We start from the raw sequence: 15,577 nt of genomic DNA, 5'->3' as shown, positions 1-15,577 counted from the left end.
AATTTGAACAGTTGAAAAATTCCTATACTTATCTACTCCAAACAAGTCTAGCGCTTGAGATTGGAAGTCGAAAGTAAAATTAAAAGTTTCTATCTGTAAAAGTTGTAGACACACGTGAATACACTCGAGATCGCTAATCCCGAAAGATCAATACGTGTCATTACGTCCACTCATTTGATAACGATCCATAATCGTTTATGGTAATGAACGACGACCGACCATCTAATAGATATCCAATTTTATTTGATCGCTAAAACAGGTACACTGTGATCGATTTCGACGCAGTCGAGCCTCGGTGAATGTCTGTTTTAGTGCGCGTACTGCGCTAGTTCGGGCGATTCGTGGGCGTACACGGTAATGATTAAACGAAGGTTTCAGACGAACAGTGTGTTCCACAGGCAAAGGAACGGGTGAACGCTCGAGGCATGGTCGGAATTAATCGCAACGAAATTGCCGGGTTAATTAACAGACAGAAGCCGCGTTCTTATGGCTACTCTTCGCAAACGATGCAGACGGATCCGCTTGGCAATGAAGAGATCAGCTGCTTTGAACCGGATCAGACAGGCGGAGGGGTTAGACGGGGCGATCAGGCACTTCTGTGGCTTACTACCTGTCGCGAGCGTAGCCCCTTGCCTCCTTTGACACGCTCGACTCCAGTTTTAGGTCGAGTGTCGTTCGAAACACTTACGTACTTACGTATAGTCAACCGAGTTGATCTCGGTATCATGGTACATCGCGATTCGTTCGCTTTTCTTTCGAACATGTACCACGGCGAGAATTCGATTGGCGTCGGTCGTTAAGATTTAACGATGTAAAATAAGTCGTGTGTCTTGTTCGAAGATTGTTTCCCTTTTCACACAACTGCATCGGAAGATAAGATATCAGCAGCGTCGACTATGCTTCAACGCCCATGGTAAATAAATCTTCACCACGTTTTTCATGCCCCGTGTTTCTCAAATATGCTTCGGCATATCAATTCGAGTTGCTCACGCGTTATCAATCTGCGTGACAACGAGGAAAATGTTGCGTATGGTTGACAAAACGTACTTCGATAAAATATTCAATAAAAGGACCATTGCATAACAGCCACGTAAGGCATTGGTCAATCACGTGAGGTCAAGATCATCCTGTTAGCCCAAATCAGCTTCGACGCATTGAGCATCTGAACTTTCCTGCACAAATAAGTTGCCTTCATATTATTCAACCGTCCAGGACAAACGAATCCGACTAATTGATTGAATTGCGTCTGCATCGAAAATTGAAACGTTCGTGTGGAAAGAATGGCGTTCGTTTCGAAAATCGATTTTGTACGTTAATCCATTTTGAGCAGCGAAAAACGGAGAGGGCAATTACCGGCGAGCACTCGTACTCCATATCCGCGACTTTTACGAATTACTTCCTTTTATCGCAAACGCGCTTCATTCGCAACACGTGATACGTGTAGTGATAGCGCAAGCACGTGTTATAATTAGTTGACGACGAAACCACCATTGGATTGGTTTCGTGGGCCTGCGACGCGGTTTGGAGAGAAGCCAAACTACTGCTCGATCATAGGATAATAGACCTTGTCCCTAGTATATACGAGCGAGCGATTCGACGTCGCTTTTAAGAGGGAGAAAATTCTTCAAGAGGTTTCGAAGGAGTAAGGCGGGATGACGAGGGTCCGAATTGGTGAGCAAAGGAGGGAAGTCTCCCTAAGTGGAGGGGATGCGGCCAATAGTCACATTATATGCAGCCTGTTGATTCATCGGACGCGGCAGTAACAACCGTGCTGTATACAGTATCACACGTTAGAGTCGAGTTGATTGAGCTTGGTCTATAATCTCGTTAAAGTTATCGTCATTTCTTGACTGAAGAAGTTTTCGTCTAGATCGTGGACAGTGAAAGTAATCGAACGTACACTGTGGACTACGTGAAACAAGTAAGTCAATCGCATATTATCGCCACGTTTTATTCACGTTTGGAGATATAGTAGTCGGTGTTTGTGGGAAGATTACTCATCTTTCGGAGTCTCAAAGAGCAATGTTGCGTGGCAAAGCACAGTTCCACAAGTTCTCACAAGATGTTCCGATTAGGCTTTGCGTCGCGTTAGGCTTATTTTTCGTACATTCGCGTCCGTGAACGATCGTTAGCTAAAATAATGTGAATCGTTTTTCGAGAGGATAGAGAATAGTTGGTTTAAATTTAATCGGTTTACACGTGTACCGTGATATCCATCTAATATAAATATTTATCTCTAAAGGAAACATTACCTACTGGTTGACGAACAACAAACATACGTGGAACGTCGAACACGTACAATGAAAATCCGCGATTGTAACGATCGTCGTAACCGTGATAGTTGTCGAGGCCGCTTCATTCATAACCCGCGAGATCCTTGCTCGAAAAGAGGCAGAAAAATCAATGATCCCATTGCTACTTCTATGTTATTTTTGATCTATAAAGCAATGCGCGCGATACTGCACGTTAATGGACGTCGATGCGCGAAAAAGAAATTCGGTCGGGAAGGAATTAAAGGTCAGGAGATATCGATGAACGAAGAGGAGACGGTGGCAGTCCATTGGCGCTTCCAACGATAAGAACACACTCGTTTGCGTCTTTTGTCGGAACAACGCGGTGGACACCACGGGACGGTGAACCGATAAATAACCTCCCATTACTCGTGCTCCTACATCAATACGATATGGACGGATACGAGCGGATACGCGACAAAACGTGCGACTAAACCACCGCTATCGTCCCTCTATTCGTTACGCCCAATCCTCGTGTTTAAGTTCGAGATTTTATAAAATTTTCCAGCCTCGCGAAACCGCTCGCGGATATGATTTCGAGTATGCGCTGTCATGCGACCGTAAATAAATCATCTCATGACGAAAAATATACGTGCATTTGCTACAAATTCGTTTCTTATATGAATGCAAATGTGACCCCTTTTTTCCCAATTTTTTACAAGTAACGCTAAGGTGATAATGTTGACACAATTAAAAACGGCAATGTAAAAGCATCCAGCTAAACTAACAGTAAACGTAGCTGCATGACACAAAATTCATGGGATCACGTGGGGCATGGCCAAGCATATCATAAAAATCTGTAATATATTGAAACCTGGCACGTAATTTTTACTCGCTTGATTTTTCACGAATTCTGTACAAAGATTATCGACAAAAAAAGATACTTGAAGTTAATTGCAACGCTCGGGAACGATTTATTATTGCGATTGTCTCGTAACATTTTATTTCACAAAAGACGCATGCATTCGGATAATAAAATTATCTGAAGAAAACGCAGTATCAGCGAAGCTGTCAATTGCATGTTTTCACGCCGAATCGCTGTGTATGTATCGTGGTACGAGTTACAACTTTTAGGATCACGTTTCAGAATCTCGTCGACTATTCAAACGTTGTCGTGACATATATATTTTCCACCTCTTCGTTTTCGAAAAAGCCGATGTTTTTATTTTACTATCGTCAATATCTGAATAATCATTTGCATAGATCAAGTATGTAAACACGTGATCGGGAATATGCGACTCTTCAAACGAAACCTCCGATGCGTTTCCTTCGCGATTAGCGCGATCGATCATTCGTTCCGTATTTTTTTTCTGAGTTACATAAATTCATTAAACCTGGATTACATCATACTGTTTAATATCAGAACAGCCAAAGGCGGATTATATGTTACGTTTGTTACGATGAAATCATCGTGTGGACAAGTTCGAGTGCCCAACAAATTAATACAGTAAAGTAGGTCAAGGATGAGCCAAAAGGGAATAAAAAACGAACGACACGTGGCGACGTAAAACAAGAGGTCTACCCAAATCGTTCCACGAAACTCTGAAATTTATACGACACAATATTATTGGCGAGTTGCTTCTTTCATTTTCTTAACGAAAAAAAGGAGGAGCACGAACTAAAACGTTTTCGAGCGTTATTCACCGATAAACTTTGCCATTCGGATCGTCGAAAGAGACAAATTACGGTAGGGTAATGCATCTTATGACCTTCTTCCATACTATAATTTAGATACCATAACCCAAACCTAACCAAAACCCGAGAGCTAAACGTTCGAGCAACCGTTTACATTACTCTTACTGGCTTTACGACCCAGACAATCACGTTCTCTCGCAATTTACAAAGTGGCAAAGTCATCGTTTCTATGGCCCAAATGAGAAACATGTCACGTAGGACGTAGATGGCAAACGTATATACGTGATGTATGTATGGTTAGACAACAAGACGAAAGAGAGCGTGGAAAAAGTGGCTCGGTGACTGCCTGATTAGATAGGTTTTATCTTGTTTCAGGCTTCGCGACGTAGAAAAACACATAACAGCCGGAAGAGTGACCGGGTGTAGGCCTAATCGGCGAACACATTGACCGCGGCCGTCGGAGGCACACATGCTGAGAAGTCAAGAAACGATTTTCCGCGTACACAAGCTTCCGTCATCATGAGGCCTTGGACTAGCAAATCTCTTGGCCTTGGTCTTTTCGGCGTCCTGCTGATCGTTTCTGGCACGGTCCTCTATTCCTCCTCGTCAGCAATTTTTCATTACATTCTGCAAAAGGTGGGTATCAATGGATCATTGCTCGTCGAACCGAGCATTTTAATTTACATACACGTTTCATATTTAATTTGCATAATCGTGAAGACAGTGACGCAATTTCGTTCGTTCTTCGCGATAAAGTATATCGATCTGAATCGTTTAAACAAATGAAGTGCGTCTTGGTGCTTTTATGATTACCACACGCTACAACAACGTGACTATACGTTTCTCCGTCGTTATTGCCGAGATAGTTTGGAAAACTGTTTATTTTCATCAGAGACTAACGTAAAATATAGTCGGAACGCTTTATTCTTCCTGCGCGAGAATTGGTCGGATAGCCTCGCGATTCTGGGTTATCTCGCGATTCGTTTAACTGACGCGATTTTATTCCTATATCGTTTATATGCCTGATTGTCGGCACAGAGGCTCTCTGTTTGTCGAAAGCTTTCGTCATAGACAATCTGTTCAAAACGGAACGAACAAAGTTGTCTAGTAGCCGAGATTTTCTCGACGACCGTGGTCGGGATGAAACAGGCTAGTCGATAGTCTCACTTGTGTCTCGTCGTTGTTCCCAACACGATTGGAAAAGTGGTTGATTGTTCACTGAATTGACATATCTCTTTAGAGTTACACTAGACGTATAATTTTTCGTTGCGAAGGAACGTGCATAGTGTACGATTCGGTTGCAGACCTATTTACGATCATATTACACTTTTGTGGGACGCATGCTTCGTTTACGAGCAAATGACTGATTTCATAGCGATTTAACCGATTTCATAGCTGAGTGGATGTAATGAGCTTTGATACTATACGTAATGATACTGCTACGATAAAAGTTAATTCTGTTACCAGGAAATGCCGCTGACGCCAAGTTCCAAAGCGTTCGAAGTATGGAACGACACGAGTAGCTTGCCGCCTATGTATTTCAAAATTTGGTTTTTCAATTGGACTAATCCAGAGGAATTGAAGACACCTGGAAAGAAGCCGAACCTCGAAGAAGTTGGTCCTTACGTATTTCGGTATGATTCGTCGAATACATAAAGCTTTCGATTTAACAATCTTCGCGGAGGCGTCGAGGAAACGACAAATTTCGAGTTAACGCAGCATTTGCACTGATAATAACGAAAACCTCGATGCAGTAATAACAGGAACATGACGTCGTCAACGGGACACGGTATTCTCTTTTCAGCATCAATTAAATATCAGGCTTGTTTTGTGCTGTCACGGAAATCGAAGAATCGTTAGAAAAAAAAAGCGACGGTGTGATCAAAGCGGAAACTGTTGCGTAACATTGAATTGCCACTCAATACAAACTGATACTAAACACAGTACTTATAATCACGAAAATTACAAGTCCATCTAGATGTATCGATGACGCAAATTGGCTGAATTTGCGTTCATATCGAATAGAAATCCCACGTCGATACGTCGAACGCGAGAAGGAGGCTCGAAGTCACCTTCCACGAGGGCACTCTTAATCGGCGACCTAATCAAGATAAAAAACGAGCATACTATTTAACCTCGCGGTATTGACATCTTAATGAACGGTGAAAACTCGACCGGTCGACGGGTCACCAAGCTAGCGTAGGAAGATCTAAATGTTACACAAAACAATTGCTCGTTTAATTGCTTTCTCCCGATGGTACGTGAACGAACGCGAACCAGGGCGTGACGATACGTGGTTCGTGCAACCTTTGGCAGCCGGTTTTTCATCAATTCGGAAATTTTCATCGAATAAAAATGAATAGCAAATGAAATGAGTCGGAGTATGCGTTAAAGTGCCAGATTTCGGCCTTTGGAATGCAAGCGCAAGTATAACTCAGTCAAAACTATATTTAGAAACATGCAACAAGATGTGGAAGCGATTTGATTCTGGCGCAGATTGGCATTTTAGTTGGTCGATCGCGAGACGGAAGTAATTGGCCGATTTGATTGCAACGAAGTCATCGAAAAGGTCGACGCGTGAGCTTCTCCTTGCTTGTCGTTGATTTCGCCCTAATCTCGAGACGATTACATAACAAAGATTGCGCTGCTAGCAATAAGCGAAGATTAGACCCGCTGCAAGGTGCATCCGCGAGTTCATACACTTAGCGGGCAGCAATTGTCGCGTCAAATCTAATCAACGAAATGTGCAAGCATATGTAGGCTAAAGCACCAAATCACGGCTCTCTAATCACGAACGTATCGCTTAATTGAAGATCGCTTGGCAGCCACCACGACTTGGAGCAACACGCGCGTAACTATTGCCATTTACCCGCCTGATTTCCGTGCACCGGATAATGCTAGGGCAACACGTTATTATTTATCCTGCTTTGTTATTATTTATTTCCGCTTCGGACGATAAGTAAATAGCGTTATGGAAACGTGTAACGCGTTCAAACGATTCCAAATTGAGCGCTCTCGGAAGAACGAACACTTTTTATTGAAACTTGCTCGACAATTTGCAACTAACTGTCGTGATGTAACTCGATTATAAAAAGCAGCAGAGAAAATTATACCCATCACAGATAAGAAGTAATAGGCGCGTGATTCGTTACGATTTCACGTGCGTATTGCTTCCTTTGCGAAAATAATTCCCGTTCCCGTGATTCATACTGGAACATCGAAATTTCAGAGAGATCAGGCAAAAAGCAAACGTGGTGTTTCACCCTGAGAACCACACTGTCAGCTACTTCAATCGACGATGGTGGTACTTCGTACCGGAGCTTACCAATGGTTCCTTGACCGACCGCATCACACAACTGAACACCGTCGCGATCGTGAGTAAACCTTTTTGGTAAAAAACTACGTTAGATACCGTAAACATCCATCGTTCATGCTTCTCTTTCAGTCAGCGAAACACAAAGTACGATACTGGGATGGAGCGCTGCAAGCCACCCTGTCGCTGATGTTGTCGTCGTTGGACGTGCATACTACGAAGACAGTGGATCAGCTGCTGTTCAAAGGTTACGACGACACGCTCATTGAGCTTGGAAAAATGGCAGCCGGAATGGGAGAGGATGTTCCACCCTTTGACAAGTTCGGATGGTTCTACATGGTACGTTGGAGAGTAAATAATTGGAGGAAAACCAACCATCTCAAAGTAGAAATTATAGCTAAAATTGTTTATTTAATCGTGTCGAGGACGCGCAGAAGGTCGAAGATGCGATTTGCGCTGTTGTAGCAACGGCATTGCAGCCGACGATAAATTATTCGCAGCGCGACTTAAATTGGTACTGAATAGAACAGGTCACGTGTAGGTCGCTAAATGACGAATGAAAAGCAATGGGAGGCGTATTATGTATTAATTTGTTACGTCACGCATGCAACATTTACGGCGAACTAATCCCACCTACACGCCAAAGCGACTTTTCTTCCTCCCTTTTTCCCTGCGTCGTAAATCCTGAAGAGTGCACGCCACTCGATAAAGGCCGTTCAGCAATAAAATCGTCGCGACGAATTTTCGTTTGTATGGCTACTTGATCATAGAAAACAATATAGAATTATCTATCGTTCCGTTATCAAACGCCACCTGTGTTTCGATTAACGACGACAGATTTCGATCTTTCAAGATATCGGTACGAATATCTAATAATATCCATCACGTTACGCTTTCAGAGAAACGGCTCCACGATGTTCGATGGCCACTTCAATATGGACACGGGGGCCCAAAACATCAACGACTTTGGGATCCTGAGGAAATGGAACTACAAAGACACGACTAGATTCTTTAAAAGCCCGTGCAACGTGGTGGAAGGAAGCGCTGGAGAATTCTGGTCGCCGTATCGACAGAAAGATGAGATTGTCATGTTCAGTGGTGACCTATGCAGGTCAGTTGCGGCGCCCGTCAAAGAAAAGAATCGCGTGGCGCGCGCTCCTGCTCGCTAATTACTCTCGTCTGTTCGCGGCAAATTAAGCGTCGCTGAACCTTAGACAATTTTCATTCACAAGTTCCCTCGTTAACCTTCGAGACACGTAAATTGGATCATCCGGTAATGCCGTTTACGCGACAGCTTCTTCGTAGGTGGAGTCAATAGGTTCGCCGTTGTTCGCTTCCGAGCAAACATGACGATAGTCGCATCCCTTATGACTCCGAATCGGATCACGATCGCTTCCTTTTTCGTTCTTCGCAGGCCGTTGACGTTCGAGTACTCGCAGACAACCGATCACATGGGTCTGCAGGGCTACCGATACGATCTCAGCGAGAAGACGTTGGGAAACAATACGAGACGACGCTATCCTCACGACCAGGCCAAATATTTCGAGCAAACTACCACGACCGAGGACTTTTTCGAGGCCGAACACTCGGCAGAGGCCACAAATGCCCCGGAAGAAGACCCAGACGTAGTAAACATAGGAAACTGTTTTTGCAACGGAAAATGCACTCCCGCTGGTCTACTGAACGTAAGCGCCTGTCGTTATGGCGCTCCTGTGTTTGCCAGCTTACCTCATTTCAACAGAGCCGATCCTAGTCTCAAAGAACAAGTCACCGGACTTAATCCAGATGAGGAACATGACTTCTTCATCACGCTCGAGCCGGTAAATACGTTCAACGAGCTCAACCATCTTCGAGTTTTTAGAATTTCCCCACTACCGTACTATTTCCTACTTTATTTCCTTGCATGTTCCCATCGACTAAATTCTGTTCACGTACTCGACCTCGGAGAGAGCATTGCAACATCTGCAACGACCTCGATACGAGTTCCTTACATGCGATGCCACGCGACACGTCGATATCGGACATGCTTCGTTATTATCGTCGTTTATCGTCCACGACGTAGCAATCATCGTTATTGTTATTAGATCACCTATTTACAATCGATTGCTCTTTATCATTAGATCGGAACTGTCGCGGCAATCGCGTATCGAAAGATTCGAAATAATGGAATAACACGTCTCCAATCTGCGCGAATCAATTGCAAATAATCAAATGGATTTTTTCAGAAAACCGGCATTCCTTTGAAAGTATCTGCTAAGTTGCAGATCAACGTGCTGCTAGAACCGTTATATTCTGTATCGTAAGTACGTTTCCAATAATTAAACAATCAGAGCGAATATTCGATTCTCATGCCGCTAACGTTTAGGCCGAAGAACGAGCGAAATAAACAACAAAAATAGATCTAACAAGACGACAGACGTTCATGATAGACTTCTATTTAGGCTTTTCAGATCCGTACCGACCATTTATTTCCCAGTGATGTGGTTCGCGTTGGAAGTCGAGGCCACTGACAAGTTCGTCGACGAGCTAAAAAAGCTCCTATCTCTGCCAAATATATTCATATACGCTGGCTCGATTATGGTGCTCGTGGGATCCCTTATAGTCTTCACGATCATGATATTATACCTCTTGAACAAGCAACGCGCAAACTCGGTGGCTGGCGACAAGGTAACCTACTCTTAAACATCGAATTCAAATCGTTCGCGACTTTTAAAGCAGTAAGAATCGTGATGATGTTTACAGAATTCCAAACTAGAGACAGCATCGGCCTCAGCGGACAAATCAGAACTGATTTATTTGGATAAGAGCAACGATGGTGACGACGTACACGTCAGAAACGATCGTAAATTATACTTTAATTCGATCGAATGCTTCAACACGGATCTACAGCCGAAGCTTCAGAACCAAAAATAAAGGAGAGGAAAGAAAACGTTTAGCAATGGATCTAGTCGATCGACTAGGATTAAATGTGTTCGACGGGTGGCGTCGATGCGACTAACGATCGGAGGATTCTCCTGCTACGACAAAGTGTCAAAGTATTTGAACGCAACGCCGTGTCAATCGCGCGAATTTACGTTTCAACTGCATTCAAACATTTAGGATTTTAGACAAAATGGATCGAGTTCCTATGGAATGGTTTATGCGTTATAGGAAATAGAGATCTTCTATGGCGTAGTATGAGTTACGTTTCGAGTCCACGAGTCTTTGAAATATTTTCGTACATATCACTTTCAGCTAAGGAACCTTCTGATTTTCTATTATTTAGACCAAAAGGTTTGTACCTCAGTTTAATGGTTAAAAAAAGGACAGCTAGATCAATCCAACGATACATTCCATACCTTTATGTTATTCAACAAACATCAAACGTAAGACTGATAAAAGCGGAGAGGTCATGAACGATGTTTTAATTAACCTTTATTAATGGAACTCGAATGAAATAACAATAGATACGATTAGTTCGGTCTTCGTAACACGAATGGTTCGATACGTCGACAGAACCAAGCAATTACCGAATCACAAGCATCGTTCATGCTTATGAATATAAGTAAACGAATAGGGACGGCGAGTCACGTTAATAGGGTAATAGGTGCCAACTTTTGCGGCCGTCGTTTAAAGGTGCTCTCAGACAATCGATAATATCGTCGATATTTCAGGATTTTCAACGAAAGAGGTGTTCGTGAATTAACAATATTGTACTGACAATATATTTCATCCTTTTAGTTGAGAACCGTGAAATATTGACAATATATATATAGGTATATTAGTGTAGTCTGAGGTCAACCTAACATACGTTGATTAGCGTACGATAAATAATAATTTTATCGCCAATACCGATGTTCCTGTTGTTCCGAATGCTATTCTTGTGCCAAACTCGTGGAGAAAGGCGTTAAGTTTTCTATTTGTTTATTACTTGTTTTTAAGATTGCCACGGGCGCCAATGATTTATGCCGAACAAGTATGATACATTTTACGAAGCATAAATTAACGCGTTTCGATCAAGTGCAATTATCGTCTAGTTGTAATCTCCTGTAATTATGACACACACGACAAAGCTCCTGGCCGTTTCAGATTTTGTATTGTATTTTAATAAAAACTCGATACTTTTACTACCATATGTAATTATCTGAACATTGCGTTCATTTTCGCAAAGATCATGTACAAAACCTTTTGCTCTTTTCGGAAGGAAACAAGAGCATCTGCGACACACGTCGTGCTAACTTCTTTATCATCGATGAGTAATCAAGCGCGCAGACTCATCGTTCGTTGATAACAGCGAACAACACGCTCATGTCCTCTTCTAAATGTATAAAGGCAATAACTGAATTTTTTATTCCCATCTATGTATGTATTGAAACTGCCATGTTTGCCTGCGATTAGATAAAAGATAACGCGATAGCTACAAGCCGTGTTCGCGCACGTTTATTATTCATCGTGATAAATTTGAAAAGATCCATTGCTTACTACAGAAAAGTCATTATGTTGGTAGCGAGAAATATTTCTCGAGCTGCTCCAAAGACCGAGAGGCTGGCGATTCTCTTTCACCAGCCTTGCTTTCCAGCTGCTGGTAAAAGGTGCATCGTTCCATATCGATTTCGACCATTATATAACGTTCTTCGTTGACAACAGCGATATGTAACATCTGGCCTTTCAGTAGCTCGATCATGCGATCAATGTCGATTTCGAACCATCGTCAAGGAGTTTTCGAAATCCCATCGAACCAGGCTTATCGAGTGGATGGTTCAGCAGCGTACGAGAGCCAGCGAGGATAGGAACGCAACACGGTAGGCGATTCATAGATACACGATACACGCGATAGAAGGGACGACATTGCGTTTCACGACGCGCAGCGTAGTATCGCGCAGCGTAGTATCGCGCAGCCAGAGAATAATCATACGATTCGATAAAATGACAAAATAAATGATTCAGCGCGCGCCAATGAAACACAAACGTGCAAATTAAAAGTGAATAACCACATGATCGTTAATCCCGAATAACAAACCACGTGAGTCACGTAAGACGCAACGACTACGGATTAATCGAATGAAAATAAAGTGCCACTGCCATTAAGAAATTAATTACATCGGGCAGTTCTTGCGACACTGTTTTCCTCGCGTTTGCGGTAGCGGCTGAAAATCAATAGCCGACGAAGCATCGTTCACCCGTCTTTTCATCCAAACGCTTCTTTCGCTGGAATCTTCGCTCGCGAGACGGCTCTACTTCGATCTACAATTAGGGGCGCTCCTGTGCTCGAGTCGCGAACTCCTGCGCCGTCTCTGTCTGTCTTTGATTTCCTTGTTATGGCATAGCGGTGGAATGTTCCTCCTTGGTGGAAAGAACCGACGAATACATATGCAGATACCGGAACGGCTAATTGTCACGTCTGCCGGTCCGTTTCAATTCCGCGGAGGACTTTAAAGAGGATATTTATGAGTATTCGAGACAGACGGAGAAAGAGAGAGACGAATAGTTTAGCGAGGGATGGGAGAGAGAAGAGAGAACCGAGGGGAACCTTCGATTCGCGCTACAAAGCAGAGTATTCCACATTGTCTCGGGGAAACTCCCATTTTTCTATTGTATCTGAAGCATCGGCCCTGAGTATAGGGTGCGCGTGAGTGTTGGCGCATCCACACACGTACACACGCGCGCCCATGAACGAGCAGCGTCGACCTGGAAAATTTGGAATGCGCCGATGCATTTCCATTTCCTCGCTCGCGCGATCCGCATCTCCCCGCTCATGGAACGAGTCAAGGACAAGTCTGGGAGTTATGGCCGATTCGTAGACGTCACCACGAGCCTGTTCATACCTAGTGTTTGCGAGGCTCGTGATAGCCTCCTGTCCTGGAAAAATATCGTTCGAAAAGCTTCCCGCATATTACGACACATGGGAACTTATGAAATTAAACATTCATGATCTCTTTACCGGGTCATGGTTTCGTCCTTCTCCCCCTTTCTCCCCTGCTTCTTGCTTTCCTTGATGACACTGTAGATTTTACGGGATAACGCGTATCATTCCTCTGGCAAATGGGGAGAAGCAACAAGGGAGAAGAAATTTCCCAAGAGTTTTAGTCGGTTATTTCGTCCAGCCACGCTCGTAGTTCCACTCCTTTCGTGCCGCGAAACTTTCGGAAGTGTCAAACAGATCGCCATTACCACGATTAAATAAATGTCGCGTCCTTCTCGCAAAAATCGCGTGACGGTCGCACAAGGAATTAACCTATTAACGAGATTGACCTCTTCACCACGGATAATTACGCTCTTTTTCTCGATATTTTCATGTTTCCTTTCTTTTTCTTGCTTCCGTTCTTCTTTCTGTAACCGTTAAGCGACTATCCCTTACAAAAATTGGCAGACAGGGAACTGATCGATCATGGTATTTCGACAAATTGGCATCGGTGTCGCCTGAGGTGTTCGTCGTGTCGTGAAAAATCTATCTATTCAAAACTTCATGGAATATTTATACGCGACTATTGCCGTATTTTCGGACGATTGATCTTTCACGACGCATGATCGGTGTATCGAAAATGCTCACGGAACATGCGATCGAACCCATCGAACGTTCGGTCTTTCAACTCGCGTTCATCAACCAACTAGCAAGATAAGAGTCGGTTATTTTCCGTGGATACCGTCACAACTCGACTGGCGAGTAGATTTGTTAACGCGCCTGTCTCTACGGTAATGAAGAATTGCCAACCGTATCAATGACTCGTCGTTTCGTAAATTTCCTCTAAGCTGCGCAAGGATTGTGGCGAAATCGAGGCGAAACGTTCTGCGAAATTGACGCTAGTACGGTTACCCTGGAATCGCGAACCCTCGACAGATGTTTCGAGCCTCCGACCCTCGACCGATCTGAGAAACGACCCCTGTCGTCGGGTTTATGCTTCGTTTAGGGCTCGTGTGCCGAACACATGTCGCGTGGAGTAACAAATTTTTCGTCAAGCTACAATTTCTGAATGGCTGCGTTTTAAAATGCTAATGACAGGCTCGGATCCTTTCGTGCACCGGCGATCAACAATACGCGAGATTGAGCAATCGCTTTAGAAACAAATGTGTCCAATTTACATACTACGTGCGAATGAAACAAATAAAAAACAGTTGGCATCGCAGTTTCTCTTCGCTGAAATCGCGATCGGAATACGACGAAAACACTCGATATCCCGAAGCAAACTTTTGCGATAAGAACCTAAGCGATACCGTTTCACCAACGAGATGCGCGCGTCTTTGCAACCGCTTCGCTTTGACCCGGTGCATCGAAGTTTCGAGGTGAACGTGATCGTCCAAGCCGAAAAACGAACCTTCCGACAGGACGAACAATTAATCGGGGATTATCGATTATTCGAATCTAGAACGCGGCAAGACTAGCATTATTCCGGAGTAGATGTATCGCGTCGCGGTCAAATAAAATTTCGCTTCCGCGTTACAAGCCGAAGCCTGCGCTGCGATTCGCAAAAATATACATCGTTTGTACAGATGCTTCGGTTACCTAACGTGGTGAAACCGACGGCTATCGATCCGGTTATCAATTATATGCTTTATTCGAACAATTTTCTGATAACGTGCCACCTGGTTTCGTAAGCTTTACCTTATCTCTCGATGAATGTCTGTCCTCCTTTTTGCTCCGTTTTTCTTCTGCGTTGGTACCTCCCGCTACGAACAGTCGAAAACAAGAGTAGAATTAATGGGACCGTTTGAATTTTACCTCGAAAACTATTGTCGTTAACGAACAGGTTGTAAAGCTAACAGCGTCACGAATCTCCCATTTTTAACGACGTGAAGACCTACACACTGAAAAAAAACGAGCTCACAATATATCGCTAAACTCATGCATCTACGCTAAACACTATTATCGGATGTTATTTTTTGCAACTATAAACGATTAACGAAATTCATTATCTACGATACGATGCGACGTCGACGAACCGAAACGAAAGCCGTGAAAATTTTCTCAGGCACGGAAATCCGAAAATTTAATTTATTGGAGATCCGTATCTCATACCGGAAAGGGGCAACAAACGCGCGATGCGCTAAACAACGATCGCGTTGCGAATCCTTTCTTTCTGTGAAGCGGCTTCTAATTCGATCCACGCTCCTGTCCCTTTTCACGCATCGAAAAGGAGAAAGAACGAGGAGTGCAACCCTTTCCCCTTGTACCTGCTGCCCCTTGCCACGGTCTGTTATTCACCCCACGTTTCACCGACTGTCTGGGACCGTGAGATGCCGGACACGTGTGTGTGCTATGGGGTCCTGTCCTGTACATCGCGAAATATGGCCAGGAGAGCCGGCGCGAAGCGGAACGGAGCGGAGTGGAGCGTAGTGACGCGGTGCGGCGCGACGGCAGCTC

General features: G+C 43.8%; 2 protein-coding genes across 3 annotated transcripts in view; both read left to right on the top strand.

Moving 5' to 3' along the window:
- The first annotated feature begins 1,297 nt into the window (after positions 1–1,297).
- On the top strand, positions 1,298–11,353 carry LOC100744560 (protein peste). Of its 2 annotated transcripts, none has more exons than XM_033318885.1 (10): positions 1,298–1,925; positions 4,302–4,562; positions 5,394–5,560; positions 7,156–7,300; positions 7,372–7,578; positions 8,139–8,350; positions 8,654–9,059; positions 9,465–9,538; positions 9,681–9,906; positions 9,982–11,353. In XM_033318885.1, the coding sequence occupies exons 2-10, from the start codon at positions 4,446–4,448 to the stop codon at positions 10,150–10,152; spliced, it is 1,725 nt and encodes a 574-aa protein (XP_033174776.1). In that variant the 5' UTR covers positions 1,298–1,925; positions 4,302–4,445; the 3' UTR covers positions 10,153–11,353. The 2 variants fall into 2 exon arrangements, with proteins under 2 accessions (XP_033174776.1, XP_003486684.1); XM_003486636.4 differs by having other exon boundaries at positions 1,300–1,921.
- Positions 11,354–11,871: 518 nt separating this feature from the next.
- The window catches only part of LOC100744439 (protein FAM151B), a 14,473-nt gene continuing 10,767 nt past the window's right edge, over positions 11,872–15,577 (top strand). Inside the window, exon 1 of the mRNA XM_012381312.3 lies at positions 11,872–12,020. The gene's annotated coding sequence lies outside the window, so the exon portion shown is untranslated. The remainder of the gene's footprint in view (positions 12,021–15,577) is intronic.

The sequence above is a fragment of the Bombus impatiens genome, unplaced genomic scaffold, assembly GCF_000188095.3.
Source record: "Bombus impatiens unplaced genomic scaffold, BIMP_2.2 scf_0129, whole genome shotgun sequence".
In the NCBI taxonomy this organism is placed as follows: Eukaryota; Metazoa; Arthropoda; class Insecta; order Hymenoptera; family Apidae; genus Bombus; species Bombus impatiens.
This window is presented reverse-complemented; position numbering and strand designations above follow the sequence as displayed.